Source organism: Hyalella azteca, unplaced genomic scaffold (assembly GCF_000764305.2).
Source record: "Hyalella azteca isolate HAZT.00-mixed unplaced genomic scaffold, Hazt_2.0.2 contig10128, whole genome shotgun sequence".
In the NCBI taxonomy this organism is placed as follows: Eukaryota; Metazoa; Arthropoda; class Malacostraca; order Amphipoda; family Hyalellidae; genus Hyalella; species Hyalella azteca.
The window spans coordinates 283,211-309,561 of record NW_025940175.1 but is presented as its reverse complement, the minus strand read 5'-3'; the positions used below and the strand labels follow the sequence as shown (position 1 = coordinate 309,561).

At 38.0% G+C, this 26,351-nt stretch overlaps 2 protein-coding genes across 2 annotated transcripts; one reads left to right on the top strand and one right to left on the bottom strand.

The window, feature by feature from the left end:
- Positions 1-3,132: 3,132 nt before the first annotated feature.
- Positions 3,133-16,017, top strand: LOC108674057 (ATP-dependent DNA/RNA helicase DHX36-like). Its single transcript, XM_018161956.2, has 17 exons — positions 3,133-3,338; positions 5,183-5,371; positions 5,834-5,959; positions 6,210-6,433; positions 6,632-6,738; positions 7,314-7,423; positions 7,895-8,084; positions 8,552-8,726; positions 9,157-9,305; positions 9,663-9,770; positions 10,479-10,765; positions 11,121-11,307; positions 11,645-11,846; positions 12,502-12,690; positions 13,473-13,642; positions 14,114-14,426; positions 14,776-16,017. Exons 1-17 carry the CDS (start codon positions 3,296-3,298, stop codon positions 15,142-15,144), a joined length of 3,138 nt encoding a protein of 1,045 aa, XP_018017445.1. The 5' UTR covers positions 3,133-3,295; the 3' UTR covers positions 15,145-16,017.
- A 248-nt stretch (positions 16,018-16,265) lies between these two features.
- LOC108674058 (sodium-dependent nutrient amino acid transporter 1) lies at positions 16,266-22,247 on the bottom strand. Its single transcript, XM_018161957.2, has 8 exons — positions 22,129-22,247; positions 20,809-20,889; positions 20,218-20,473; positions 19,639-19,855; positions 19,062-19,335; positions 18,154-18,666; positions 17,439-17,673; positions 16,266-17,114 (listed from the first exon to the last, which is right to left on the bottom strand). The coding sequence occupies exons 1-8, from the start codon at positions 22,180-22,182 to the stop codon at positions 16,816-16,818; spliced, it is 1,929 nt and encodes a 642-aa protein (XP_018017446.1). The 5' UTR covers positions 22,183-22,247; the 3' UTR covers positions 16,266-16,815.
- Positions 22,248-26,351: the final 4,104 nt, after the last annotated feature.

The following is a 26,351-nucleotide window of genomic DNA, read 5'->3' as shown; positions in this document are numbered from 1 at the left end:
GAGGCGTGCTGGAGCGACTGAGACCTCATGGTTCAGGAATGAATTGAGGCGAGATGTTGAACTGGCAGTGGATTGATAAAAATACGTTACGAAGTAGAATGAAATCTACTTTTAAAAGGCCGGATTTTCGGAGCACGGTATTTAGGTACGGACGCTTCGTATATAACTACGAGGTAGACGTCCATATTCACGAACGGACCGAGAAGTCACCGATGGGAGCAGGTGCGAGACTGACGATTTTTCGTAAATGAAGACCGTCAGAAGGGCATTTAACCATTCACTGGAATGCGATGAAACCAGTCAACCATTCCGTTATGGGAATGACGGGATTGTTTACGTTTATCAATCTCAGTGACGAACTGAACTGAAGAAAGCTGAACTGAAAGACAGAAATCCTCGTGGGTCAACCTTGTATAGTTCAACCATACTTTTTAGCTAAGTACTATGAAATGATCCGCTTCTCTAAGTGAAAAATTGTTGGGATAATGAACGCAGCAGGAAGTGAGCAAAATGAACGAAATTAGTGCAATGCATAATATTAAAGGATTGAAATAAATGTCATAATGTGAATTCGATCGTAAAAATTATTCAGAACCGCGTGTAATTATTGAGGCTAAAGAAGTCATATTTACATTAATGAAACCTAAATTTATTTCTTTGATAAATTATAATGGCTAGAATGAATTTGGTTAGTAATTTAAAACACTGATCATTAAATCAATAGCATATCGTCGCAACTGCCTACCATTACATTCCGATTTTATTAACGTCCTAACCTCAGTGAAAACATGAAATGAAAGTCAACTCGGAATCAATAAAGTCTACGGAGTCTAAAACGAAGATTTAAATATGTTCAACTCTGGGAACATGAACGAATTTCTCAAGTCGTTCAAAATTGGTGAAAATACACTTGAATTTAATTCAGAATTAAATAGTAAACTACGCTGTTATGTTAATCCAAAATTATTTGTTCATTCAGTGCTCATGGCTGATGCGTCAGACCAGCAAGAGTTGGGGCACCTATTACAGCAGCGCCTGACTAAGATGCGATGTCAGAGTTGCTTGCACTAAAAACGTATGTTATTATGAAAATTTATTGTTTTCACGCGATTAATTGAAGTTATGCGTCATCGAATTTTTTATTGTGCCAACGCTCTAGGTGCTCATTGTACAGTCAGGTAGAATTTTACTATTGTTCTACATGAAGTTCGGTCTCGATATTCCAAATGAAATTTTTCTGTGCTGCAAATAAACCCCTTTTCTGTTCCTTCGATTGTAAAGTAATAACTTAATATTTTTCGTTTTGATAATATATATATATACGATGAAAGAATTATGTAAGAATTCTTATTAGAATACAAGAGTTATTTTGTATTACCCCTTGTAGAAGTGTTCTAAACGAGAACTTTTGATAATTTATAACTACATACATATAACTACTACATAGTATAACTACATTTATACTACAAGTCTACAACTACATATATGCAAACTTTCCAAATGAAAATGTATAACTCCATACATCGTCTCTACCGTGTACGTTTGTTTTAGATGCTTGAGGTAACATACAGGACGAGCGTCTTAGGTCGGCACGTCTCGTACGCAAGCAGTGGCGTTGTTGAAGTCAATAGAATTCAACAGAACATTCAAAGAAGTAACAACAAAGAAGTAACTTACCATTCAACATTCATTTTCTTCTGAAGATGAATAGTTATAGGAAACGGGGACAAATTCGCTAATTCGAATTCAAATTGAATTGAAAATATATTGGGAACACACTGGTGCCGTACTAAAAAATTGTGCACCTTGTCCTTGAGTTGAGCGCACCGAGCAAGCCCACCTTCATCTTATACGGGTCCGCATGACACGCTCGTTTTCTTGTCAAGTTTTCGTTTTCATTGCGTGCAGGCAGCCTCGCTGTTCGTAACTAAGTTACGAACAGCGTAAACAAATTACGAACAGCGTCTCATTTTGTTAATATGCGTAATTACCTGACCGTGAGCCGTGATGCTCAGTCCGCTTGGGACATGCAAGTACATATTTTTCTGTGTTATTCATTACAATTCCGGATATCTTATTAATTACTGGTCATTCAAATGATTCAAGTGATTCGAGCAAACGAGTTATATTATTTCTTATTATTTGCTCTGGATTTCTTTTTTATTGTTCCTGAAGAATTTTTCCCTTTTCGTTGGCATTCAGCATTGTATAGATATTAAGAATGTTATTTATGTTACATAAATATTTGCTCATGTTTTCATAAATAAATCACATAAGATTTGAAGTAGTTTTTCCTTGCCGCGCCGAACGGAGTGCGTATAGTCAATCTATATAAAATTNATACGGGCCACGGTTTTTGTTGAAATAAAATTGACGTTCTTGAAATACGAAGTCTACACAAAAATATGGGTCTATTGAAGATGACGCAAAAAGATTGCTCCATCTATTGTTAGGTTTCTTTTTTTTTGTGATCACTAACCTCCAGACTTGGACTTTTAAAGCAGTCACAGCGTAACTGCCAATGCTGCCTCTTAATCGTTAATATGTACCGAGCTTTAGTGGAATTTTATTTCATTTGGGCCGCTGGGAAGGTGGGTGGTGTTTGATAACTACTGTTAATCGTCGCAAGATTGCTTCTATAAATTTTTGTGCAGTAAAAAAAATTCAATGCACATTTACCGCCGGGAAAGCGCAGATGCTTCATGACTTTTGAACTTCTTTTCTGCATAATCGAATTTCTTGGCACGTTGGTTCAAGTTATAGCCAACTTGACTTAACTTGACTTCACCGCATTCGACTTTCCGACTCGACGGAGGCAGATAGACGTCTGCTACGATATGCAGTCTGACGGTTGTCTTTACAATACGAATCAGACCAGTTAGGTATCCAATATAAAATCACAATTAAAAAAATGTAAACAATAAACGTGTTAAAACCAATGAAAATACCCTTACCTAAAGAAGAAAAACCTTTACCAAATCATACCATTTGCAGCACTATAGTAATGACAATTCGAAATAGATCGATGTGTCACACTTAGCTAACATGACTACAAGACTAGGGCTAGTACACTAACTTACTAAGTACAGTAGGAGTAGCACTAGCACAGGCCACAGTTCGTTGCAGTCTACATAATTATAGCTACTTAGAAATTAGAATTTACAACTGGGGTAAATGTAACCACCACAACACATATTTTTCCCAACATTATTTCCAGAGATGAAATTCTGTACTATAATTTAGATGTTGGAACAGCAAAAACGTGTTTAATATTTTGTTCTTAGAACAGTTCAATATGAATTCAGGTTCAGGAGGTTATAGAGGATTTGTTCGTTACAGTAAGTATCATTTTCAATTCATTTTCCCTCAAGTACCATTCTATATATATTTTAACAACACTTTTTTTTAGTTTACAATGTTACGTTGTTACCCTACCCGGTACTCGGTAGCTAGTACTCTGTAAGTCAAAGTCTGTAGCGTGTAGGTATTCTGTAACTGTAAGTCACTCAGTGAGTGCAAATGTACAGTTTCCTGTCCAATGGCCATTGGCCAATGCCTATAATTTGTATTCTGGAGATAATCTAAAATTCTAAACAGTACTATAATTATATAATAGGCCTACTTTATAATAATACATGAATTAGATTTTTGATGAAGATGATAGTCAATTGAATAGCTCTTTGACTCTTTCAGTTTCTGTAGGTTCTTTAAGTTTTATTTAAATAATTAATGATTTTTAAAATATGATTTATTATAGCCTAACCACTGTAACCAGTTTACAATACCTACGTACCTCTAGGCTCAAGCCTATTTAGTTTTTTATTCAATATGAAATTGTATTATATGTATAATTGTGATTTGTGATAGTACCTACTATACTATACCAGTATACCATATCATCTATGAGACTATGACTATGTGCATATGATTTGAAAATTGTCCATGTTCTTGTTCATGTAATAATCTTTTAACAATTATTAAATATTGCATAATGGCGAATGGCGATAATGCATTAATCAAGACTCAAAAAGAGAAAGAAATTTAACCTGTGTCCTGTTATGACAATAATTATGAGCATTCTGTTCATTGTTGCAAGCAATTATTATATAAAAATGAATATATAAATTATGTATAAGCAACTATTACACTATTATTAGTTATAACTTTATTTAATGAATTCTACAGGTAACATGGATCATCAATTAATATGATTAAAATTTTTAAGCATTAATTTTGAGCCTGCAGGCATGGAAACAATTCTAAAAAATTGGGTGGATTGCACTTTGCAGAAGCCACCTATAAATGAGAAAAAAAGTCTGCTTGTAGTCAATTTCATTTGTTTTAAGTATAGCATTATTTCCTTTATAAAAAGATAAGAAAACTGGTACATTTTTGTCCACAAATTTAGAAAATTTTCCATAACATAAGTATTTACTTGAAGTAAAACATACTGGGGAAATTCTGCCAATTGCCCAATACTCCAGATTTATATGTGGAATATATCTACTTTACAAACAAAAATTTCACTTGTTCAACTTTTTATAGAACCTCTAGAGTCACACTACTGTCGGTGTCAAATGTGTCAATGACACTGTGACACATATGTTGCCACTCTGCAGGGCAGGTATTATGAGCCTATGAGGCATATACTTCACTAGTTATAATCAATATTGCCACACTTCCCTAAAAGCCCTATTATACTGGTCATATAAATTGTTAACTACAATTTGGAATTTTTCAATTACCATATTATGGCTACAAAGCTCTTTTGATTACTCTAGTAAGATGTGGCTCAGTGTTGTTAATAAATTAATTATTTCTAATGAAGGCCAGTGATTTAAGTACAGTGGCATCATTATTGGCATTGATAGAAGATGAATTTTTATTTATCTATTTGCCAAGAAATGTGCATGGTTGAGCTGCAAGATTCCAAAATCATTGAAAAGAAGTCACTTTGGACTTGCAAGCCATCAGTTATATAGAGCTCAGAATTTCTGATTGTGCTTCAAGGAAGGCGTGAAATTTTTTTGAGCTTTGGAGATTTCCACTAGAAGAATTTTGTATCTTCTACCTATTAGTTTTTCTTCTTGTTAGTGTCAACTGCCAACTAAGTAAAAATCTTAGAAAAAGTAGGTACCTATTCTGATTATGTTCAATTTTATAAGTTTATTATTTTTTTCAGTCCAAGGCCGTGGCAGCAGGGGACGAGGAAGAGGGCACAGAAACCGTGATGGAAGACATTTTGACTCAGATACTGGACCTCACTCAGGGGACAGAAGTGATCACTACAGACGTGGGCACCGGGATGAATCTGGACGAGGGAATGCAGGCAGACCAAGGCCTCCACCCCATCTACGGGGCAGAGAGATTGGTGAGAGTTCTCATGCCATTCATTAACAGCTCTCACCTTGAGTTAGTTTGCCTTGTAGGTAGTTGTATTACCTATATCTTATTTATTAGTGAAAATAACATTTTTCAGCAAATCTACATTTATCTTGACCAAATTTTAACATAACTAGTTAAAGGCAAAATCCCTAAAGAGTTTGTTGTAGAAAAATTTGAATCATGCAGCCATTTTCATTCAAGTCATGTATTTTTTTACAAACTGTTGGCCAGATTGGAATGATTTTGAGCAAGAATAAGACTTAAGTTACTATTCCAGGAAGACCTGCAACATTTTATGTGCAACTCAATTAAATTTATTGCTGAAATTTGGTTTATGTTGATGTCAACTATTCACTTTAAATTCTGTGTCAAATCATATACTTGATTTTACTTTTGATTTGTATGTATATTTGATTAAAAATTTGTATCAAATTACATAATTTTGCAGGCATGTGGTACCGAGATAATGCAAGAAATTCTAAAAGTGACAAGCATCTTATGGCAAGCTTATCCATGGATTCAGAACAAGCTCAGTCTCTGGATCGTGTTTTAGATTCTATTGGTGGCTCAAAAGGTTTGTATAATTGGTGGCATGAATTTCTGTAATTTTGAGAGATCATTTTTGTCAGTATAAATTAGTGAGCAGTAATATTTCCGAAGTCTTCTTATACAAATACAGGGTTTGAATTAAATAAGGTAAACCCCTTAGAAAATTGTGCTGCTTTTAAGAATCTTCTCCAATACTTTCTGGAATTTCATGGCATTTTAATTTTGATAATTCAGATGAATTTGTTGTTGACATTGCCACTTTCCTCATCACATAGGACGGAGACAAGATTCACGACCTGGTAGCTCTGATCACGATAGCTTCAGCCACCCTGAACAATGGCTTGCTGATCAGCACTCGCAGAAATGTACAGATGAAAAGATGTTGGTGCAACCAGAGCAACAACAGCCTCAAGCGATCTCAACCTATACTCGTACAATTGATGGGATGAAAGACTCGGCTTTCAAGCGTGCCTACATGGACAATGTTAGCGCTAACCAGGTAATATATACTAATTGCACAACCAAAGATTTGTTATTTGATATTACAGTATTTGCTAATCTTGATAATGGTAATTGTCTTCCAACATTGATTACTGTATATTTCTAAGTTTGGATACAGTTTTTCATAAATGCTGTATTGTTAGGAAAGTAATAAATTAAGAATTGATAAACACAATTTTATGTGCCCGTTTTTCAGTTGGAAGATGAGATTAAATCGGAATTTACTTTGGAAAGCTTGAAACAAAACTCTCAACTCGACAGTGCATATCGGGAAGAGCTGATTGAACTAAGGAAAACTGAGAGGTATGTTACAAGGTTCTCTTCTATGCACTAAAATCTAATAATACATGCTATTTTTGTACCTATATGTGATAATAATTTGAATCCTCATTACAGTCAGTTCTATGGAAAGTTAAGTTGGTGGTTATAATTTCTCACTAATGCATATTCAAAGAAACCTCTGTTGTTGATTTTATCAGAACTTGATATAAAAATATCATTCTCGTGACGATGACAAATTTTGACAAAATCTGAACTGAGAAATCAAGGCATGTTGGAAGTCAGTGCAACCCAGATATGTTTTCTGGAAAAAATACTACCTATTAATTTTGTTTTTCTCATCCCTTGCTGCTCTTTTTGTACATTTTTACATCCAGGCGATGTAAAAACATTTTCAGACTCTTGCCATGTCCGTCTGTCTGTCCGTCTGTCCGTGACTTCACGTTTTCGTCGACGATTAAATGCGCTCTCTGTCACTCACTGCAGTGAGCACTGCAGTTTTCATGGTCAATGCACTTTAGTGCACACCAAGGCAATTCTGTGCAAAGCTTTCGTTTGCGCAAAATTAAACCTTTGTATAATTTCTGCACCTTTCCTAGGTACAAAAAAATGCTGGAGTTTCGTAAGCGTTTGCCATCCTACACAATGCAGGAAGAAATCTTACAGCTCGTGAAGAACAATCAAGTGGTTGTGCTTAGTGGAGAAACTGGTAAGACGCGAGGACGGGTGAGTAACATTTACAGAATTTGTCCAGAAATATAAGATGAAGGACTGATTTTTCTCAAGCGGCTGTAATGACAGCGCGTTCGCCGACTGGGTTGGTAGTTGGTAGAGGTCCCTAAGTATAATACGGTAGCTTGTACACAGGGATAGTGGTGGCAGCCAGTATAACTTTCAATTGCTTACTGTGAGTGATTATCATGCTAATGGCATCATGTAGAGGGTTACTGGGTTCATTCGGGGCTAGTAGCGTGTGCACCCGAAGCAAATTGCATGGTGAACAGTGTCAGTTGATATTTGCAAGTCTTACTGGCTGGGACTACCGTCCCCGTGTACAAGCACCCTAACAAATGATAGATTGGGCATTTGTCTTGGAGCCTACGTAGAGTCGGGAAAGTCTTTTTTGCATAACAGGGGAGCTGTACGAGCAGTAAATGAAGTGTTAATCTTTCTTTTTCAGGCTGTGGCAAGACTACTCAAGTTCCCCAGTTCGTGATGGAGCAGGAAGTGGAGGCTGGCCGTGGGTCGGCCTGCCATGTGGTATGCACGCAGCCGCGCCGCATCTCTGCCATCAGCGTCGCTCAGCGCGTGGCCCAAGAGCGCGGCGAGAGCCTCGGCCACAGCGTCGGATACCAAATTCGTCTTGAGGCGTGAGCACTCCCCAACATTTGCCTTCAAATTTCTTCACAATAGAAATTTTCTTCAGTTGCTGGCATCTTTGGCGGTTAATTCCTAAAGTTGTGAGGTGTCACTGTTAAGAACGTCTTTCATGACTTAATATGTGTGATTCTATAGGCATCTAGCGATACAGAGCTGGAGAAGTTAATTTACATGCACTCCCGTACCAGGTCGTATCTTTGAAGTTAAGCGGATGTCTGAAAAGCAATATTCAATTCTATAAAAAATGTGTTTGCTAATATATCACACTCCATTACGAAGTTTATACATAATTATTTCAACTTCTGGTGGGTTAAACTGAAAATGTATTCGAGCTGTTGCAGGGAATTTGTTTCTAATTTACCTGGTCGTAAATAAGCTCCTTCTCGGAACTTCTTCAGAGTTCCTACTCCATCTTCTCTGAAATATTTGCTTATTAATCGCACGTCTTCTTTTTCAGTGTAAAATGTCGGAGTAGAGGGAGTGTAATGTACTGCACTACGGGCATCGTGCTGCAGATGCTGCAGGGAGATCCTCTCCTCAGTTCGGTGTCACATCTCGTGCTCGACGAGATTCACGAGCGTGACACGCAGTCGGACTTCCTCATCGCCATTACTAAGGATCTATTACCTAAGGTTCAACTTGGAGCCTCAAGCTTTGTGTCTTGACATGTAGCTAAAGGATTTTTCACGGAAGTTTTGACTCGAAACGATGATTAATAATTATGGTTTTCTAGAACTAGTGAAAAGAAAGTACTCCTATGTAGGGCTTCAATCTCAAATGTAGTGAAAGAATATATAACTGATTTTCCTATTTGGCCCCCTCTGTATTGTGCATCTTCAAGATGCACCAAATTAAGAACTTTTCCTGTAGGTTTGCCCTGAGGCCCGAAGTTTTGTGCGTATGAGAATGAATGCTAAGTAGAATAGTCTGCTACGATCATGTACTGATTGCTGTACTATGTGGAAAAGTGTAGCCGAGTTTCTTGTTATACTTTTAAATTGATTTTACAGATAATTTCAATTTATTTAATGTGATGATTAATGCTCGTATTTTTTTGAACAGCGACCAGATTTGAAGTTAATCCTGATGAGCGCCACCCTGAATGCCGAGAAGTTCTCCGAGTACTATGGTGGCTGTCCCATGATCCATATTCCTGGCTTTACTTTCCCGGTCACTGAGTATTACTTGGAAGACATCCTGGATACTATACGGTGAGTTTTCAGAGCTTCACTTTTATTACACAATTACGTCAATTTATTCAAAATTTTGAGTCATTTTATCACTATATCAAGAAGTGTTGATGTTTATAAACGACTTTACTGATGTATATATTGTCATTCTTGTCTTTTACTCATCAATAATGTAGCCGAATATTTTTTACATTCTAATACAATTTTCTGTGTATAATTTTTTTCCCCGTTCTTAAAATGATAATAAATGTCAAGGAAATGTTTATAGGCTGATTTATATAATTTTCTTGGCAATATCATCATATATCTTTGATGATTTCCTGAAGTGAAATGTCAATGTTCGACATTAAAACTCGCAATTTCTTGTTCGTTTCACAGCTTCGAGTTTCCACCTCCAAAAGGCAAGGAGCCTATCTGGGCTCAGCGGCGCAACAAGAGCTCGTCAGGTAGCGAATTGTTTAGAAACACCGTCTTACCGTGGGTCGAGTGAGTGGACACATTAACCAGTTATCAGTGATTTATATTAACATGGTTGTATTAGGCTTTAATTTCAAGATTTTTAGGCTTTATTTTCATGATTTTTGGAGGCTTTATTTTCACGATTTTTAGGCTTGATTTTCATGATTTTTGTAGGCTTTATTTTCATGATTTTTGTAGGCTCTATTTTCATGATTTTTTCTCTATCAAAAGATTGTAACTCATGATACACAGAGCAACCACTATAGTTAATTTAATAAATTTTGTCTTGTTTCACCTTATTATAATTACTGTTATTGTTCATAGATTGTATTGGTTAGAGTAAACCTGTTTGCTTTTCAGTAGCTGTATTGACATTCAAAAAAACATGGAAACTATTGAATCGGTAATTATCATCCTTTTCATATAATCTGATTTATGCAATCTTGAATTTATCTTTCTTGATATGTTATTACATTTTACTCCTAAAATAGTCACTTGAATTATTTATTTTCTTGGTACTCATTTTCTACTCTATTACACTATTGGTACACTCTTGCTCGATTAATTTTTCACTAATTATCTCTGAGTTCAAATTTTGTGAAGTTATGAAGTTACTTAAAATATTTATAGATATTATTATTAATATTTTGTTGGTAAATATTTCATATCGTAGTAATAGTATTACGTAAATATTATTAATTATTATGATATTTCAGAGATAATTTCAATCATCAGCTCTCAGGAAGCGAGTGGAGCGATATCAAGAGGTGCTGCTTATGAACTCCGGAAGCCGCACAGCGAAGAGCTTTGCCCTCAGCTCATAGTGAGTCTACTCCGCCACATCTGCCGCCAGCCTCCTGGTGCCGTGCTGGTGTTTGTGCCAGGCTGGGGCGATATCTCGACACTGAACAAACTCATGGACGAGGACTCGTTCCTTCGCGGCCAGAGGCTTCTGGTCATCCCACTGCACTCGCTCATGCCCACAGCCAACCAGAGGGAGGTTTTCGATCATCCCCCATCAGGTCAGTCTTATAGAAGAGTGAATTTTGCTCGTTTTATTATTGCTAATACTCGTATTGCAAAGACTCGTACAAGACTGACCATCTGGCCAGTCTTATAGAAAAGTGATTTTTGCCCATTTTATTTATTGCAAAGCCTCGTATTTTTGCTTGCTCATATTTAAGCTCTCTATCGATATATTTCTGTGGTATAATCGTCAGGTTTGCGTAATTAAACTATGGAATAAGTTGATGCAATGAATTCAACAATCTCCATTCCTAAGTTCAGACTCATCCTCGTTGAATCTATGTTGGCACTGACAAATGATTATTTTCTCAATTCTCCATTCAATTTTTAGAAATTATTCAAAATTTGCAGGTGTGCGCAAGGTTGTTCTTGCCACGAATATTGCCGAGACGAGCATCACGATTGATGACATTGTTTACGTCATCGACAGCGGCTATATCAAAATGACCAACTTTGATAAAAGCTCGAATTTGTCGACGCTGGCGTCGGAGTGGGTGACCAAAGCCAACGCTCACCAGAGGAGAGGCAGGGCAGGCAGGTTTGTTGATCCACCAACGTTTCAACATTTGTCTGCTGACGCTATTTCTGGTATCCAGACCTCTAGATACGACTATCATTTACCTAGATTGAGGTATCCATAGCTGAAGAATTAAAATTAGATAGAAATAAGGTACGGAATCCCGGCATTCATCGTCGTCCTTGGCATCCTTTATTGTAAATAATTCATTTTTATACTATTGATGCATTTATGCAAAAATTCTGATTTGTTTGACCCTTAAATTACATTTTTCCACGTACCGTATGTCTTTAAAGTTAAGAGATCTCGGCTGAAGAGATTGCCCCCAGACGACCTCACTTGATTAATATCGTTGCAGAGTGCAGGCTGGGGTTTGCTATCATCTTTTCACCCGCATCAGAGAACAAAACCTCGCAGAATATCCCCTTCCGGAGATTCTACGCACTCGGCTGGAAGAAATCGTCTTGAATGTTAAAATTCTCAAACTTGGTAGAGCCTTGCCTTTCCTACAGAAACTAATGCAGTCACCAGACGAAGAGGTGCTCAAAATTTCTATAAAGGTAATTGTTGACAGTTGAGTACATGATACACAGCTACTATCTTATTCGTAGATTGTTTCAATGTCATAATATGATTTTTTTACATCCTAAAGACGACGTACGTATGTGTAAGCTGAGTATATGTTGCCTCTCGTCTATAAAACTGCCCTAACTTATGAATTGATGCATCGCAGACTGTCAATCAGGACTGCATTAATAATTTATTGCCACAAATCACACGTATACCGAAAACAGAAGCGAGTCATGTGGAACATACAATTCGTCGGGCAATGTTACTAAAACTAAATATTCAAAAGTTTCGTAATACTCATTGAATATTGGTGGCAACGCGCTCATCTGCCAGTAGCTCACAATGGCTGAAATCTTAAGAAATATGATCATGACAAATGAATTTGTCATATTTTGTCTAGATCTATTTCTACGTTTTGTAGTTGGAATCTTTCTCCAATAGTTTGCTGGTATACTCCATACAACAATTAATTGCGAATTTAATTGTCAAGTTTACATAGACAGTGCCATAATTTGTCATTTAAAAGTCCGGATCTAAAATTTTTGGTGCCACCAACCATGGAGAGGAAGTGCCGGCAAAAGCCAAGATTATATATATTTTTTGAATTTCATTCCTCTCAGTCATTAATTTGACTTTTTTTCACAGTTATTAGAAGCCATTAATGCTTTAGACGATGATGAGAACCTGACGCCTCTGGGCTTCCATCTAGCGCGGCTGCCGATCGATCCTCTGACGGGCCGCATGCTCCTCATGAGCGCCTTCTTCTCCTGTGTGGACCCCATCCTGACCGTCGCTGCCGTGCTCTCTTTCAAGGAGCCTTTCGTGGTGCCCCTGGTGAGTCTTGCTCTCTTTCAAGGAGCCCTTCGTGGTGCCCCTGGTTAGTCTTGCTCTCTTTCAAGGAGCCCTTGGTGGTGCCCCTGGTGAGTCTTGCTCTCTTTCAAGGAGCCCTTCGTGGTGCCCCTGGTGAGCCTTGTTCTCTTTCAAGAAGCCTTTCGTGGTGCCTCTGGTGAGTCTTGGCCTCTTTCACAGTTTTAGTGTCCTTTCGCTGGGCCATGATGAGCTTTCTTGTTTTCCTATTTCAATGGTCCTTCCATTTTGCTCTTGGTGGGCGAGTCGTTTTTCGATTTTCTGCCTTTGCTGATTCTTGCTATTTAGTTTTCATTTATTGGTATCTCAATTTACCACGTCACAAGGTACAAATAACATTCACAATAGAATGACGATATCCATAAGCAAAGGCTCAAGTCTTAGCCAATAGAGATGACGAAGTTAATTTATGGCGATGGCCATGCTGCTGGTTTATCTGTATTGTGCTTTTTCTACGATTCATGAATAAATATGAAAGTATGTTTCTGAATGCAATTAATGATAATATTTTTCGATTATATGGCTTATACAAGAATAATTATATATTATTCTTGCCACCTGAAGACGTAAAAATTTCAAACTTTGACGATTCCGGTTAGACTTCATAATATTGAGCTATTATTCTTTGTTTGCAAGTGTCATTTAGACTTGAACATTAAAATCTATCTTCTTATTCCCCGTTTCGCTTAGCAAAATTGAAATTTTCGTGTTTTGATGTCGTGGCATTTATGTTCAATATTTTGCTACAGGGTAAGGAGAAGTTGGTTGACCAAGTGAAGGCACGATTTGCAGGCAACACTTATAGCGACCATCTGATGTACGTGAGAGTTTTTGACAGCTGGAGGGAAGCGTGCGACAACCGCGACAACAGCTTCTGCTATAAGAACTTCCTCTCCACGTCTGTGCTACAGCAGATCAAGTATGTGGCGTTCGAAGTTAAGGTTATCTTGTTAAGAGAATCACTTAAATGCATTCACTTAAAAAATTTTCTCAAAAATGGCGTTCATATGCAATGCTAATAAAAAATAACATCAGGCCTCGTAATTTTCACGGCACATTTGGCCTTTTCAGTGAAAAACAAGTTTCATGGAACTATTTATGAATCAATTGGTTCAGACATGTTATTGAAATCAGACATGTTATTATTGGCCAATAAATGTTATCAGACATGTTATTGAAATGGCCAATAAATGTATCGTATAATTTTTTGCATGTGGGTACGGTATATCAGAAATATGGAATTGAAAAAAAATTGCCTTTCCTGGAAATCATTTTCATTTTTAATCGTTGTCCTGTTATGTATTTTCTCATTATCTATTGTTTTCTATTTTCATAATTAAAAAAAAAGTTTATTTTGAAGATCATTAACTTACGTGTTTGTCTTTGCCAGACGCATGCGAGACCAATTCTTCGGGTTACTCAAAGACCACAAATTTGTGGCACCAGAAGTACGGAGCGGCTCCGACATCGAAATTAATCTTAACTCCGGCAACGTTGCCGTAGTGCGCGCCGTTATTGCCTCCGGTCTGTACCCTAACGTGGCGTGCCTCAAGCGCACGGGCAAGTCCTCCTCAAAGCGACCAAAAATAATGAGGACCGCCGACCACAACCGCGTTCTCTTCCATCCTAAATGCGTCAACGATAAAATGCAAGCGTTCGAATCGCCGTGGATGGTCTTCAGGGAGAAACTGAAGATGAGCAGTGTAAGTTATGATAATTTATGAGCTGACATATGAAGTAGATTGCGTTAACTGTTTTGGTTTTCCAATTGTGATGGGTAATTAAAACCTCGTGAACTGTAACTTTTTGTGAACTGATTAAAACCTCGTGAACTGTAATTTTTTGGAGAGCCATGCGGTGATTCCCTCTTTTTGATCGCTCTTAATGTCATACATAACTATAGTTTTAAACCATAGTTTTGTATCAACATCCCTGACGATCGTTACATCCCTATTTTTGCCTATGTGTGTTCAGAAATGTGTGATCGTGTGAAGTTGATTTAGTATTTCGAATGACGACAAAATTTAATTAGAAATTTCATATACTTTGCAGGTATTCCTGTTCGACGCTACGAACGTTCCGAACTACCCGCTGCTTCTGTTCGGCCAGCGCCTTGAGTACGTGGCAGCTGAAGGCGCCATTGACGTCGACGGCTTCGTAAAGATTAGGTGCACCGAACAAGTCGCTAACGTCATCCGCAAACTCAGGAAGGAACTCGACGCCGTACTGGAGTATAAAATAAGTCATCCTGACGTCTCACGTTGGGATCAGCACTCGAAGGAAGGCAAGCTGCTCAACGCTATTGTAGATCTCCTGTCCAAGGAGAAAATCGATCCAAATCAGCAATATCATCCGCGGTATGACGTCGCCGACGACGACGATGATGAAGAAATGCATGAAGAATATCCTAGCTATACATAGCGTAATTTTACTCGTACTTTTTCGATTAATTAAGATCATTTCATTTCCTTTTTGCGTTCACCGGTCATGCTCCATCAATGTTGCTCCAAGCTGTGAATCCCCTCATTTATCAGAGGAATCTCATCATGCTGGCCAAAGTCTATTTTCGAGTCGGCTTTTGTATCATTATTTGTTATAAGTATATTGTGTGTAGTGATTCTAAAACTTGATATTATCGAGTACCACACGGTTCCTGGCGCGTTTCAGCAAATTCTTTCTTATCAATTAACTATCATAACTAGTTTCAAATTATTTTACATGCTGCACCAACAATATATCAATTAGTGCATCGGTCAATTGATAATCACATATCAATTGAGTGTAGTGTATGATATTTAACGGTTAGCCGATGTGATTAGGTGGGTGTCATATGGCTACAGTCGCGAATCTTTTCTAGATGATCTGTTGTTGGATATATTTTAGGCAAGTAAAAAGGAATAAAAATTGTTCATAATCCCGAAAGTGCGTACCACTAAACTGGCCTCAGCGTAACTATGTTTGTGCGCATGACAGAGTTTGGAATTACAGTTCATGGGTAACGAATCTCAGTTATTTCGTGTTATTTTCTCATTTTATTATTGAGGTCTACGCGAGGATCTTGGCTTATGTATGAAACCTCAAATTCTGCCTTCCTTCAAAGGCTAACACTTCTGTAATATTCTACTTCAAGTGAATCATCTTGATCTTCGCCTCTCTATTCTTCTGCTCAAGTTGCTTTTTATGCAGCGTGACTGTAAAGAATTGCCTTCCTTAAAAATTGCGTTGTATGTGTAATTCTTCTAACAGAGCGTTGTTAATTTTGAAAATTACTTGAAAGAATAAATGTAAACTGTTTTTCTGGGATTTCTTCGGCATCCATCCGAGTGCTACGGTGGTCGCAGCTGAAGGCACAATTTGCAAGCAAACTGAGGAATGGCTGTGGTGGAGATTCAGTAGAAATAAATGACATTTTAATTGTTTTCATAGTGAGAGAAAACGTTAGAATTACGAGAAATAGATGGGAAAGTCCTGCACTGACTGCCTGGAGTCATTCTAAGATGCATTTTAGCTAGACTAAGCTTCAAGGATATAAAAATTCGATCGATGCTTTAAGAGTTTAATCGTGGGGTGCGTTTAGAACAACACACCCTATGACCTTAGCTATAACTAGTTTACATAATGTGGTGAATGTCAATGGCACCCAACACCGTGAATCATTATGCTTCACATAGGTGAGAATGTAAAGAATATGTTAACATTTATTTCAATAAATAATGACTCTACCTTAACTTAAATGAGTCTTTACCGTTTTTTGACACAAGAACGCGCAAAAGTACTCGATTTTTATGGTGATGAATTCGTGATGTTCGAATGCGGATGATATCGGGATGGACTGGTACCAAAAACGAATTTAGACAATGGAGTGAAATGACAAATGTTTGAAAAAATGGTTGTTTCAAAGGTCAACAATATTTATCTTTTTCATTTTTTGAGTAGATGCTGGAACATGATTTTACCAGAAACCCAGCCTTTTAGCGAATCGTTCGACGGGAATCAGCATTACAAGAAAATCTATCACTGGTTGCTGACTGTTGCTCTCTTTGGCCTTGATAATGCAAGAAGGGTTTCGAAAATATAAAAAATGATTTAAAGTTAATCATGAACTCCCATTGGATTGTCTATTCCATCGACGTCTGTCTTGCCACGGTGCTGAAATCTCCTACCAAAATTTACTAAAACCAAGAACAGCCTAAACTCTGTTACGTTGTATGGTTCGATGAACTGAAGGTATTGGGCTTTTAGTGAAGGGTCTTGGGGTCCCCATTCTTCTGAAGGTCGGAAGAGATTCTTCAAAGAGGACAAGAAAGTAGGTTCCTTGCTCTTGTAGAGGCCTACGACGAAGCAAACAGGCACCACTGCTATGGCGACCACAGTCAGCAACAGGCCGAACACTGGAACAATGTCGAGGGTTAGTTGACAGATTTAGAAAATGATTATAATGAAACATATTATCATTGTGAAACATATGATCATTGTGAAACATTTGATCATAGTGCGAATCTCAGAGGGTTCATCGAAGGAAATTGACATAAAGAGTTTCAGCACAGAAAAACTATTATGGATTTTTTGAGGTATGGTATGCTTTCCGATGATTGTAAGTTATATTGCTATGTTTGCGACAGAGATGCTTAAATAGAATTATAGATTAGCTATTGAGTGAGTATTGACGTTTATGACACTAATAGATACTAGAATAAGCTACATGAGTAACTCACCAATAGCTCCCGTGCCGAATATGTATTTTCCATGAGTGAGAGGCTTGGCCACGGCCAACGTATATATGAAAATTATGATCAAGGAAATTGGGATGATGCCTGCCCAGCAGATCTTCCAGTATAGGCCAGTCTTGCGCTCGAGCATGAACTCGATGTCCATGCAGAACCTCTTAAGTCCGTACACCCACTGCACTGCCACCACCTCCAGCACCGCCAAGATGAAGATGATAAAGCCCTGAGGATAAATGTGGTACGGTTTTTAATATTTTTAAGAACGGAACTCTATGTACCCTGTATATAGTTATGAATAACACTGTCCACCGTTTATTTATTCATAAATACACCTTCTGCCTATTGACGATAATTCTAGTCGCCATTCCAAAGTTTCTAAACGCTTCCATGAAGAGGTCACCCTTCGTCTATTTAAAGTTACTTTAGTTACCAGGCCTTCAGTAACGGATAGCATTAACGATGATATATTTTTCCTTAGACAAAAGGTTGGAACAACGTATCGGCAATATTGTGATGCATAGATTCTTAATGCGAGAACCTTGTTGGGCAAATTAAAGTAGATCCATCAATAGCGCTCCCTTTTTTTCGGTTGTTCACATACCATAATATTCGTCGATTAGAGTGAAGATGTACTAACCTCAGCAGCTCATTATACTATATTGTTAATAATTTATTTTAAGATTGCCACGAGTAACACACTCACCCCTCCATAGTAGTCGACGAGCGTGAGGATGTACTGTCCCTGAGGCGTCACGTAGAATAGCCCCAAGAAGAAACCGGCAAGGCTGACAACCAAAGTCACGACTGGTTTGTTCCATTTCGGGAACTCGTCGCAAATAATTGTAATGACGCATCCCGTCAAAGCCGATGCACTTCCAACTCCCAGAGTGAAAAGCATTAGGAAGAATAACACAGCAAAGAACTGCGGAGCCCATGTGAAGCGAGCCAGGACATCGGGGTAACTGATGAAGGCTAGGGATGTTCCTCCCTCTTTGATGACTTCCGACACGGGCACACCAAGCTGATGGGCGAGGTGGCCTAAAATCGAGAAAATAGTGAAGCCAGCGAGCAAAGAAGTGAGTGTGTCCGTCACCGAGATGATGGTGGAGTCTCGGTACACATTGTGTCGGAAGCCGTTGTATGAAGCGAACATTGTGATGGATCCGAAGCCCACGCTAAGGCTGAAGAAAGATTGAGAAACCGCTGCATACCAAACCTGTGAAGGAAGATATACCGGTAAGAATTAATAAATACGTTGATATTTCTAACCGAAATGGCTTACTATCAAGGGGGCATTAAATGCTCTTGTGCCGATATCCATAACTTGAAAGCTTTACACCGAGTAGATTTTTATTTGAAGTTCAGAAGTAACTGACAGCCTTAACTATTTCTTTTCAACGCTTTTGAAAAGCGTTGATAACAGTAAAATACTTGAGCGGGAAAAATAGGTGCAAAGGTTTAGATTTGACTAATTAATCAAGATAATTTAGGTCATTCAGTTTTGAACAATAACTTTAGAGTGGCATTGCTTGCATATAATAAATTTTGGTGTACTCATGCACTTCTATACCATCTTATTGATATAGAATGATAGAAAACGCGAAATCTTACGTTGAGTTCAATGAGTTTATGCCACTGAGGCGTAATAAAGAACAGAATGCCATCGTAGGCGCCTGGCAAAGTAGCTCCTCTGATAAGCAGGATCAGCAAGACGACGTAGGGGAAAAGGGCAGTGAAGTAAGCCACCTTCCCGGAGCTTGCCACGCCCTTTACCAGCACCACGAAGAGCACGATCCATGACGCCAACAGGCACAGCGCCAGGCGCCACTCGGGGGCATCAATGCCGTGGTCCAGACCGAACCGAGAAATTTGAAGAACCTCTTTGCTGTAAAGGAAATTTCACGTGAAAATAAGTGACTAGAGAGGTTTAATATTATTGGAGATTTTTGTGATTATAAAAAATTCAATGCTTATTAGTTGTGATGCTTTACCATTGGTTTTAACTCAGCTCAAAAAGTAAAAAGGAAAAGTTGAAAATGAAACATTTTCTGCACTTTACGCAATAACACACCATAAATAATTCATTATCTCACGATAGGCATTTGAGGTTTAAATTTTCAGCCAACCGTTTCCTGTGAACAAATTTCTAAATTATATATTAAATAAATTATATATTAAATTTCCTTACTTGAAGTACTCGTCACTGGATGACTTAAGATGAAAGTTCTCCTTCAACGAGATGTTAGCCATGGTATCGACGCAGTCTTCTGATGCCCAGTCCCCGCATGTGGCCCAGGGCAGCGAGCTCTTGAACGACGCCACGAAGTAGAAGACTGTGAGCGCCATCAGTGACACGTAATATGTGACCACGGACCACGTAGCTATCGCCTGACCGTATCCAATACCTGTTATAGAGTTGTGCGTTAACTTTAGTACGTTTCATTGGTTATTTTTCACGTTTGAGGCAACTATTTTAGCACATTTCTTAGGTCATTTTATTCATAATTGGGTAAATCTTCCAAAATTTGTGATGGGTGTGGGGTTGGGGTGGTGGTATTTTAGGTTGTTATTAAAAACGATCATGAATGAGATAATTATCTCTACTACATCGTAATAGTGAAGAAATGTCCAGAAATTTCACTGTCAATTTTAGTTACTTTGGTGTCTTACTAATCAAGTAGGGTAGAAGACTTATATCTCTATTCAAATGAAAGTTCATGAAAATTTCCAATACATTGAGCATGAATAAAAAAAATGTTATTCTCACCTTTGAATGCAGGCGCAAGTTCCCAGACCTTGACCGACCCTCTGGAGGCGAACTGCCCCAAGCAAAGTTCCATGTAGTACAGGGGCTTGCCTATGAAGATGAGCACAACAATGTAAGGGATGAGGAACGCCCCGCCGCCGTTCTCGTACGCCACGAACGGGAACCGCCAGATGTTCCCCAGCCCAACAGACATGGCCACGCATGATAACAGAAACTCGATGGGGTTGCTCCATTGTTCCCGGGTGTTGTCGCCTTTCTGAAATTCGAAAAGGATTTTAAAACAGAGAATAACTCGCTTACAGGAAATCATGGTTTTTAGATTCCGGCTTCAGTTCAAGAACTACGTAGCATAAGATGGCTGTTATGGAAAAATGTCACCTCAAAAAATATTTCCTTTAATGCCAGCAATTAAATTTTTAGAAGGCATTTAACTCCGTCTAACTAACATAACATCTGGGAAATTAATAAATAAATTTGGAATCTTACGACTACTTTTTACGGCCAAAAATGTTAATAGAATTGAGGTTATTAATATTTTGATAGTATTGAACTTTTTTTTATTTGAAACATGCAAGCCGCAAAAGAACTTACCTCGGGATCTGTTGTTTCGGAGGCCGGTTTGGCGGAACCTTGACTTCTCGTTGAGCCATAATTTGCAGAAGAAACATCCGCCTGCACGCATAAGAAGATAATGCTATTTTTGAACGGTATTTTTCGAAAAAATATATCACAATCTCTTACATGACGTTAAGTGTAATTTCAAGCTCTTGACGGGAGAATTGGAATTTGTTGGAAAGACTTAATAGCGATTTCAGCGTTTATTAGGCCGTAGGCCTGTCGCCGATTCTCAACACGTTGACTACGTATTGGTACATATGCGTACCACAAAATGTATTTCTCCAGGAGGTAGTGGTACATAATTCAGGTTGCCTAAAATCGGCCAAATCCGAGAACAAAAAAGGCCAAAAAGGCCTATAATTCAATGTATACTAGTTTATTTGTAGGTTCCGCTATATAAATTCCATTTATTTTCTTTTTGAAGTATTTAAAATTTAATTAGGAAGTATCCCTATCATAGATTTTAGCCGGCGAACGCAACTGAGAAAAACTAAATCACGGAATTTGTCCGGAAAAAATGACCGTCTGGCAACGCTGCTTAAAAAAAGTACAAAAAATGAAATAACAGCACAAGATGAAGCAATCGTAGTCAACGTGTTAACATCGCAGAACATCCACGGCTTGTTGCGGTCTCGAACTCGCAACTCACTGCTACAATTCTGCTGTGCTTAACCGTCCGGCCTCCTTGCCGATTCTGACCAGAAACTTGCGCAAAGAGCTGAGATCGGACCCGCGCCTCTCTGCGCCAATCTTGGTACTCTGAACTTTAACCACTGGCTATTTTTGCTTAAAGTTGTTATTTACTTGGAAAGGAACTAATATTCTTGCTCCTCGTGAGATTGGCAACAAAATTTACGAATAATTTAGATGATTTCAACTCTAATTAAAAATTATAAAACCTCAAGTCTTTGATTATGCTTTGAAATTTACTATTCAAACTCTAAGTGACATTCTGAGACACCCAGAATCGTATTTGTTTAGTATGAAAGATCCAGGACTGGATCTGTTCCTCTTTGAGAGAATTATTAACGTGCGAACATATGTTCAGTTACTCATGTTGGGTACTTCACCCACCCCAATGTCTGCAGAACACAAAACACTCTTCTCCCGACGAAAGTGAATAATGTAATTCACTTCTGCAAGTTTTCAATTCGTATTTCTGTACCACTTGATGTTGAATGTAACAGACTTCTCGGAAATTGAATAAACTTTTCAAGGATGCGAGCGCTAGATTAATATTTATATTTGTTAAAACTTAAATCAATGCTATTGGATTATGAATTTTTCACTTACCCCTCCTCTCCAGAAGACGAGCTTCTCAACCATGCCCTCCAATGGATTTTTCATGTTTGCGATGGCTGTGAAAATATTTGTCTTACAAGCTAAAATTATTTTTTTAGTTTCACTTTATTTAGAACAGGCTTTATGTAAATATTTTTACCTTTGCGTCTAGTAATCTGTGAAGACAACAGAAAAATATAACTCAGTACTCACTGCAGTGAGTGACAGAGAGCGCATTTTCTCGTCGACGAAAACTTGAGGTCACGGACAGACGGACGGACAGACGTACAGACAGACAGACAGACAGACGGACATGGCGAGCACAATAGTGCAATTTTTCCATGAATGAGAAAATGCGCTAAAAAGGATAGTGAAATTCGATCGCTTTTAGGACAAGGGTACGAAAGCGAAGCTGAACATTTTTTATCTAAAGGATTTTTTTACTGCGCTAAGAGGCAATAAAGATTTTAATTAATCGTTATTGCTCGCTAAACTCAAAGACCAGAATTAGCTTAAATGGATGGACTGATACCGGATATTGCAACTAAATTGAATTGTCCACTCTTGTCCTGCTTACAAAAAACTGTCCACAAACAAATTGAATAAGTTGGAAATTTCACGCAATCGTTCAGATTTATCGCAACTTGAACGCAAATTGAAATGAGTGCATGTTTTTCATTGAAATTTCGACGTTCTTTCCAAATTCAGAAGGGGTTATTAACGATAGATCGTAGAAATATATCTTTTATATTCAGAAGACCTCATATCAATAACGAGACGAGGTTGGTAAACCTCAAAATTAAATTATTGTATATATAGATTTAAAATATCTTCAAGTATTCTCGCGTTTCATTTGCAGTTTCGATTTTTGCTGAAAATTTTTAGATCTATTATTAGTTTAAATGATCACATTTCCTTGAATTCAAGTGCTGCGTCAGAATCTTGATTCCAAATTTAATGCCCTTGCTTTACTTAATTTCGGTGGACTTCAATCACCAACTGTCACACAAATTTGTTTTTGCTCTATTCGTGCTCCAAGAATTGTTCGTAACTGCAATAGTTTACGTTATTTTAATTAATTTTTCTCTAATTTGCTCACGTTTGGAAAAATCACTGGTTGAGATTTTGCCATTATCTTTATATAAACTGCACACTCACAGTTCTTAGCACAGCCAACGATACACCACAACGTCTTCATCGATACTGAGATGTCCGTAGCGTTGACGGGCTTATATGCATATTCTTACCGGATACAGGCATCGTAGCTCTGCGTAATATCTAGTGAAGTCCCTGCTACAGGCCAGCGCTAAATGTTTCCAGTAAGTCTGTCGGAAGTCGAAAGAATCTTCGAGGTCGCGCGACTCGCGCCCACTAGTTCGAGGAACTGCAAAACTGCCTTTTTCAAGTTTTTCTAAATGGAATATAGGGAGGGTTGAGAATACATTTTTTCTACGGATTTTGGATTGTAAGGTAATATTTTTTTCTGTCTATTGGTTTAATTATCTTGATTTTCTTGTGTAACTGAAAAAATTTCGCGGATACCCGAACAAATAATTTCCAACTGGCATTCCTTGACCATTAATTTATTTCGGCCGTTGATATTCCCCAAGACGCCGAGCATTTACTGTGGAGGGAATCTGTACCCTATAATTTCCTCTTTATTGGGAAAGTCCCGTAGCTGGAAGATGACTCACAAGCGAGTTCGAGTTGCGTCGCTGATGGAATTCTTTAGATGAAAAATAAGAACTCGTGTGTTTCCTAGTCCATGCAACAAAAAATAAATTTTAAAACTGTTATAGTTAGGTACATTAATCGGGATTTTTGTAGGCGAAAGGTGGTATTTGAGGAATGAACAACGTCTATTTTAACAGCCAATATCACATATTGCTTCTCATGAGCCTAAAGTGAACCGGATTGAAGTGTTTACTTGCAAAGTTTCACAGTTCAATGAATAATTTCATTTGCATTGGTCCAGTCTCTGACTCCTGCACCTTGTTCGTATTTACATTCTCGTTCCCATGAGCAACAACAGGCTTGGCTTCCCAGGTTTATCCTTAGCAAGAACTAAGACGGAAAGACTTGCACAACGCTTCGTATAACATGAGCAATGAGCATGCCTGTAGGCCATAGTTGTCATCAGTTCTTTTACGATTGCACCCGAAAAAATAATAAGTTGTATAACTAAAATTGTGACACACACAGCATGAAGGAGATATGACGTACAGCATGGAGGAAGAAGTGGTCGTAGCTCTGTTGCGTCCTTTCGCTGGACCAAACTGGATTAGGATGACCCAAATTGAGGAACGTTCAGAAGAAGTCTCAATCATTTAACTGAGTATATAAGCCGTAGAATATCTGCTACTCATATTCTTTGATGACTGCCAACTCGAAGCACCTAGGATATTCTAAAATCTAATTAAAATATTTACATTTCAAACAATCTACCAATGCAGGAAAGATAGTTTGAATTTCCCTCTCATATAACGCGACTATAATCTATACAACTCTATGATACCTCACATCTATCCAGCAAAAATAGACACCATTACCTCATTTTGTGTCCCGTACTTAAACGTATCCGAGAAGTCTCAAAGGAACGTATATTGTTTGACGCTGCCTCGGATCTGTTGCCCGGAAAAACTTGTCCTCGCCATCTAACTCGATGACGTCTCTAAACCTGATCGCAAGAACCACGTCGCTGGCAAAAAAAGTCTTGACGTTACGCAGAGCTGCGAAGCTGTTCTCGGCAGTGACGCACACTTGTTTCGTTTGCAATGCAGGCGTTGTTGTACAGTACGTTCACCACGTTTAGGACGTCGATGTTTCGGATGTTCGGCATGATTCTAACGTTGTTGTTCAGAATGTTCTCAATGTTTAGAACTTTGTTGTGTGACGTTCGCCATGTTTTAAGCGTCTTTGAAAAGAAAGTGTGCCATGTTTTAGAAGTCGATGCCCAGAGGCCATTCTATCAAAGTTCGCTTACACACGCCTAGCGGTTAGTACGCGTTGCTGCCTAAGCGCAATAACGGCCGATTTCTGGCAGCCAATTTGTACTTTTTAGCCAAAAAAGCCGCCAGTTATTGGCTAAGTGAGGTACGAACTTGCCTTTTTTTACAAACTCGTAACAATCTCAGGACGTTCTGGAGAGTCCTGTGATCATGCAGGATTCACGTAGCAATTTCCCCGAGGAAATCCAGATTGAAGTTTATATCAATTCGAGATCTGCAGACTAATCAGAAAAGGGACATTAATTTAGTAAGTGAGGTGAGTGATATTGTTTTCCTTTTAAGTATTCATAATGTGCATAAATGCTATTTTTAGTCATATTCAAAATTAAGTGTATAAAACTGCAACAAAAATTAATAAAATGCGGCAGTGAACAATAAAAAGTGCGAGTAGAATGCCCGTCATTTGCTTTGATTAAAATCTTCTTAGTAATATTTTATTCCCGTCTTCGTCGCATCTTTGTCTTTCATCCACCTTTATAATCCTTTGCAATAACAGTAATTATTTTCATTTATTGAAAGTTGGAATTTTCTTAAAAAAAATTGAGCGTCGCAAATCGCTGTACCTGAAAATATTGCAAGTACATGCATACTACATGCTTATATGTATTATATTGTATATATTGCTATATATATTATATTTATTATATTTTATAGCGATATATACTAGGACAAAAGCTATTATAAGACAAATGCGATATCCCTGAGATCGTATAACAATATTTTCCGCTTTCCTTCCGTTGAATGTGCGTCAGACATGAGTTCTGGTGTAAAGGAAACGGACGTCTGCTAATTTACGATTAATGAACAATAATTCAACTGTCGTGTCCGGTACATCGGACAACTTCTACTTTATGCTAAAGAGAGACAAATGAAAGCATGGATTGTTTAGGTCTAGGCAAAACCATACGGAAATCATTGGCGAAATTAGTGCATACGAATTCTCTACCTACTATTAAAGATATTCTGTAACCTGATTTTCAGTGTCATAGTATAATGAAACAAAATAAGCGGTTGAGTTGCGAGGTCATGGTACTATGAGGTTTGAAAAACTTATTAAGTCCCAATATTGTGAGTTAATAGTGTGGTGAGGCACGAAACACAGGCTTGATGAGCTTAAATATTGTTAGTTCACTGTGTAGTGAACATGGAACACAAACTTAATAAGGTCCAGTAGCTTAATGCGCTGCTTTTAATGAGCTTCAAAATCTTTTAATAAGGTACTAAAGA